Here is a 6,000-nt window from a genome sequence, read left to right as displayed (position 1 = left end):
TACTAAGGCACAAAAAGACCAAGTGAAAAAAAAAAAAAAAAAAAAAAAAAAAAAAAAAAAAAAAAAAAGGACCAATTGAAAACATTACTATATATAAATCTTAGTTGAAGTTTGTGTTGGTGCACCAAAGACAAATCCAGACTGCTTCTTTGTCTCGTTCAGATCAGATGTATTCACACAAGACAAAACCGGCCCATATGCAATACTCCAAGAAAAAGCTCAAACTACCGTAAATTAATTACTACCACAACATGCAAATCAAGGTGTTACAACTAAGTAACTTAGTTAATCACTCACTCAATGGACGGTGTTTTATATTTTTTATTTTAAAAAAATGCTATCGAATGTCCTTAGGACATTAATTAATAATTCATTTAAAAAAATTATTAGAAAAGAAAAAAAAAAACAATTAATATTTTAACAGTTCTTTTTCTTTTCCCGTAAAAGTTATATCAAAACTTTCCTAAAATAAATTGTTAACTAATACTCAAAACACTCGTTAGCATGTCCCTTTATTTTATTTGGATTCTCAAACTTGTGAAAAGGATGCCGTGCAGCCAATCAGTGGACTGGAGTTGGGTTTACACAATTAGAAAAATCAACTGCCTAAGTTGTGCAGCAAAATAGTCTGGAAGTGATTACCCAATTAACTTGAGCCATATGCTATTTACTAATTTATCCAGCTCTATCTGTCAGAGCCAAAGTAACATTAATAAACTTAATAACGTGTAGTACTTTATTTTTTAACTATTATTGAAGTGTTATGATTTATGCATAATAAAAGTTATATTAACAAGGGGTTAGCATAAAAGTGACATTAAACTAATCAAACTTATTACCTCAAGAAATTGTGATTTTTTTTTTTTTTTTGTGTCTAAATCTGACATTACTTATGTACTATTTTTTGCACCACTTATATTTGTTGAGTAAATTGCAAGATTTTCATACATTTATTCAAACTTACAATTTTATTTTAAGAGAGAGAGGGAATTAAGAATATAAAAAGGAAGCAGAATCAGGGAGTGGGATTTTCATGGGATGGCTTTCAGCTGCATCAATTAATAAAAAAGAATTCTAAAAATTTGAGTTTCCTGCAAAGCCAGAAACGGTTGTTCTGGTGGGTTTATTTTATCCTTAGCCAACAGACTTGTTTAAGAAACCAAGGGCTGAAGAGTGAAGAGCACCAAAGAAAAACAGATATTAATTTATTTATTGCCAAAGAAACATACAAATTTGCTTCTCTTTCTGTCTCAAAAAGAAAAAAAAACTATCACGCAAACCAGGCACAGAAAAAAGCACACACGAGTCACGACCGTTGTGACTGGGCCAACATGTACATCTTTTTCTCTCTCTCTCTCCCTAATAATAATGGAAAAAAGGAAAAAAAAAACCAAATCAAGCAAATTCTAATTAGAAATTAGCACGTAAACACAAGCAGACAAAACAACCCCAAGAATCAAAAATAAATGAAAATGAAATGGAAACTAAAGCCCTATACGTGGCACTTAACCACCAAAAGCAGTCAAATCGTTCGCTACGCTAATCGTCCTTATTACTGCTCCCATAGCTGTAGGGGTCCCACACCTCCCTTATGTTCCGTACCTCTCTCTCCCATATTGCTTCTATTTACTCAAAATTTTATCAACCAAACCCTTTCCATTACTACCACACCAAAGCTCCTCCACATAGAGAAAATACACACACACATAGAAAGAGAGAAGGATATAATTAATATTATATCATAATAATGGTGGGACTTAGTGTAGTATTGGAAGCACAAAAGAGTGGTGGTAGTAGTAGTAGTGGTGGTAGTAATAGTGGTGGAGTTGGTGGTGGTAGTGGTGGTGGTGGTGTTAGCAAGAAGAATCATCCACAAGTAATTAACAAGACCACCATGTTGCTCAACAACAACAACAACAACAAGCTCTCTCCTTTGCAAGCTCATCACTCTAGTAGTTATTTCCCAACACCTACTTTTCTTGACCAATGCTTTCTCTGCAACCAAAAGCTCTTGCCTGGGAAAGACATCTACATGTACAAGTAAGCTAGCTTCTACAAAACCCAGATCTTTTTTTTTTTTATGTTTTTTAAGGTTTTTGGAATCATGGGTTTGTTTTAGTTTTATTTTATGATAAAGTTTTGATCTTTAAGGTGATATGTATTGTGTGTATGTACGTGTATGTGTATATTGTGCAGAGGGGACAGGGCTTTTTGTAGCGTGGAGTGCAGGTGCAGGCAGATTTTTATGGACGAGGAAGAAAGTCTTCATAAAGATCACTGTTCATTGGCTGCAATGAAACCCACTTCTTCTTCTTCGTCTTCTTCCTCTAGTGCTCGTAATCATCGCAAAGGAACAAGAAACCGAGCGGGTGGGTTTGTGAACTGAGCGTGAAAAAGATGAAAATCAGACCCAAAAAAAAAAAAATTGTGAATGAAAATTTGGGGGGGGGGGGGGGGGGTTTGGATTTGTATTCCAGTTTTACCCTTGGATAAATTTTGTAATGACGATGATATCCTCAGTCTTTTTGTCCTGCTTCCTAGTATGAAGACAAAGAAGTCTCATTTTTAACTTATTAGTCCCCACTACGACTTTGAGTTTGCCCTTTTTAACTTGGTTTGATGGTGCTTTGGTTTTTTGCCCATAAAAGGAAAAAAATTTGGTTGGGAGGGGTGGGATTTTGTGAAAGTTTAAGGGCATTTGTGGTATTTGATTAGTTTTCTACGTGATTAGATTTTAGTACATTAATTATGGTTTTGAATTTATAAAGTTGAGTGATTTTTTTTTTTTTTTTTTTTAAGCCAAGGTTTGTTGTGGGAGTAATCTTGTTCTTGGGAAAAAGCACTGTTTTGGTGTTTGTTCTTTATAGCAAGATGACAATGCAAACCTAAGTGGTTTCTTGGATGCGAATTTTAGTGAAATTGTGTGTGTATATAGTGAAATGGAGAATTAGTACAACTTTTTTTTTTTTTTTTTTTGGCTGAATAAGAATTAGTGCTACTAGGGAACAAAACAAAATGCCATGGTCCCAATAAGAAAAATTATTGCTGTGAATCATTTGATTTGAAATGTTTTTTCCCAAACCCCCATCCCCTTTTTGTTCTTTTGCTTAATGTCTTGTTTTTTTTTATTAAGTGGAATGAAATGCATTGACAAGTGACAACTAACTATATGAGTACTCATAATCTCACATGCATCACATTCTTAAAAGCATACATCACATGAGCTGGATGGCTTACAAAATTAATAAAGCTTTTTTTTTTTTTTTTTTTTGCTGAGAATAAAACTAAATTTGTTTTTTTGTTAAATGGCCCTGCATCTGTATGGGGCATGTTTGTCTCCTGCAATAATGATAGGAAATGATTTTGATCATCAATGTCTTGTTTATCAGTCCCCATTCTTGAATAGATATGATTTATTGGGATATGAAAATATTTTCAATGAAAACTAGTGACTATAACAATGTTGAGCAAGGAAAGGTGTGACAAATAAAGTAGAGAAATAAGAGGTTTCACATTTATTAACTTTGGATTTTGACTAGAGAGTCAATTTAGTTTTGAGAGTTTTTGATTTTAACAATTAACACCTTGTACATCATGTTTGTGATGAATTGAACCTCTCCTCATTGTTTTTTATTAAAAATTTATTGGATTTAAATATGTATATGTGTACATGACTTAAAATCATTGATAATTTGACACCAAAAATAAATAAATAAAAAGATTATGCATAAATCCTCTGATTAAATTCGTTAGTTTTTAATAGAAAACTCTAGTAAAAACCAGAAAGGTTTGATTTTCCACAAATCTAATGTACAGGAGATTAATTGTTCAAACCCAAAGTTGCAGGACCAAATTGAAATTCGTATTAAAGTTTTAAGGGTGTTATTTATAAAATACCCCAGGAATTCAATGAGAATAAGGCATTGAAACGAGACGGTGAAGAATAAGCACTCTAATGATAATTGATAAAGTTGAACTCCTTTTGAAATCACTACCATGCATTATGTATGTTGGGAAAATGCCAAGTCAGTATCAATCAACAGAGCTATTTTACAGCCAAAAAAGAAAGTGAATGGATTCATAGCATCTTCAGGACCCAAAAAAAAAAAAAAATGCTGTTCATTAGCCCAGGCTACCATCATCCCTACAGTAGCAGAGGCTATCTTTGTACTATGCTCCCATTCCATGGGTCACGCAAGTTCCATTTTTGTAATTTGGAATCAAAACATGATGCTTTGGCTGGAACATTTCCTTTACTAGAAGTAGTGTTAGTTTAGCATGATTAATTTTGTTAATTTATTTTTGCTACTATTCATGAATTTTATTACACTTTTTGGTACTATTCATAAGTTTTACTATACTATTTCAGCTAACTTTTACATTTATCTATAGTACTTTCAGTAAAAAAATTTCAATTTTAGCAAAATAAACGGATTCCAAACAGACCCGTAATATACTAGTATACTATTTTACTCAATTGTAGTAGGTCTTGCTGATAAAATTTTGCAAAATTAAGTCCCTAATAATTTTTGAAAATTTGGTTTATATTTATAAAGCATCCACATGCATGGACAGTAGTTAAAAAACAAACAATTCAATGGGATTGGAGATATTAGAACGTCAATTCTTTTTATAAAGAGAATTGCATAAAGCCATTAAGTTATATGATATCTGACTTTTCCAATTTAATAGTTCAGACTTCAAAGTACACAATAATTAAAGTTTCAAAGGACAGTCATTTACTTAATTTGACATGTTTTAGCTCTAGTGCTTCAGTGGACTAGAGCCTACACAATACAAATATATGTCTAATTTTTACCACATGTCCACGTCATGTTAACTCCAATGCTCAATTGCACTAGAGCTAAGCCTTATCATGCTTGATTTATGCCATGCATCAAGTAGAACTTGCAAATACACAAATTAGAGACTATAAACAAACAAAAAATAAAATACAAAAATGAAGAAATATCATACATGTCAGGCCAATAAATAAGAAAAGGTAATAGGAGGATTTAACAAGCACAGAGTTATCTGGGTGAAAAGTGAAAAGTGAAAATCACCCACCTGGCTGGCTGGTAGGAAGGGTGGGCATGAAATATTGGTCCAAAGAAAAGAATATGATAATGGGGATTAGGAATTAGGACCATAGAATCTTATACTTTCCTATGTGCCCATGCAGTTATGAAAGTTGGAACTTTTTTTTTTTTGGGGCTGAGTATGAAAGTTGGAACTTGGAACCCTAGAAAGAGCACTACAATGGAAAGAGAGATTGGATGTACAAATTGGAATAAATAGGGTTTGCCACTTATTTGTCCTTATGCTCTACTACAGTCCATATAACATTCCTGGAAAAAGACAGAGAGGCACTTGTTTGTCTTGCAAGATGAAATGCATTTTCAATCAATTTGAGAGGTGGAGAATGCATTCATACTGTCTACACTCAAAATGCATTTTGACACTTTTCACCAAAGAATAGCTTCTCAAGCTACACAAATTCAAAACCTTAAAAAAAGGAAATGGAAAAGGAAAAAATGGCATAGGAAAAGCATTCCGCTTATACCCACCAAATATTGACATTAAGCCCTTCTTTGGCAGCATTGTCAAACACTCAAAACTCTGGAGTATAGAATCTATTTTGATGTCACTCAGAAAACCCCACGATATAGCACAGGTTGGGCATCACATATAGCTTCCAGATGTATGAAACCTAAGGTTGGTCCAAAGATTTTCATAGCCAAAAGTGAAACACCAAAGCTTATAATGAGACTTACAACTAGTTATGTATACTTAAATACATATATTTGTGTACAATTTCCAGCAATCCCTTAGAGATGTGCATTTTCTCTCTCATCAATCAATCAATCAATATATTACTAAAAGCTGAAGCGTAGCATTTAATGTTGCTACGCTTCCATTGAGCCACGTCAGCAGCCATGTCATTATCAATTTTTTTCCAATTTTTTTATACAATTTTTTAACATTTAAAGTGAATTAAAA

General features: G+C 32.9%; 1 protein-coding gene across 1 annotated transcript; it reads left to right on the top strand.

Annotated features, from left to right (window-relative positions):
* Nucleotides 1-1,617: 1,617 nt before the first annotated feature.
* Nucleotides 1,618-2,438, top strand: LOC115950656 (FCS-Like Zinc finger 15). The gene is made up of 2 exons (XM_031067880.1): nucleotides 1,618-2,040; nucleotides 2,197-2,438. The coding sequence occupies exons 1-2, from the start codon at nucleotides 1,748-1,750 to the stop codon at nucleotides 2,384-2,386; spliced, it is 483 nt and encodes a 160-aa protein (XP_030923740.1). The 5' UTR covers nucleotides 1,618-1,747; the 3' UTR covers nucleotides 2,387-2,438.
* The last annotated feature ends 3,562 nt before the right edge of the window (nucleotides 2,439-6,000 follow it).

Source organism: Quercus lobata, chromosome 6 (assembly GCF_001633185.2).
Source record: "Quercus lobata isolate SW786 chromosome 6, ValleyOak3.0 Primary Assembly, whole genome shotgun sequence".
NCBI lineage: Eukaryota > Viridiplantae > Streptophyta > Magnoliopsida > Fagales > Fagaceae > Quercus > Quercus lobata.
Note: the sequence above shows the minus strand (reverse complement) of the source record. Positions and strands in the feature narration are given on the sequence as shown.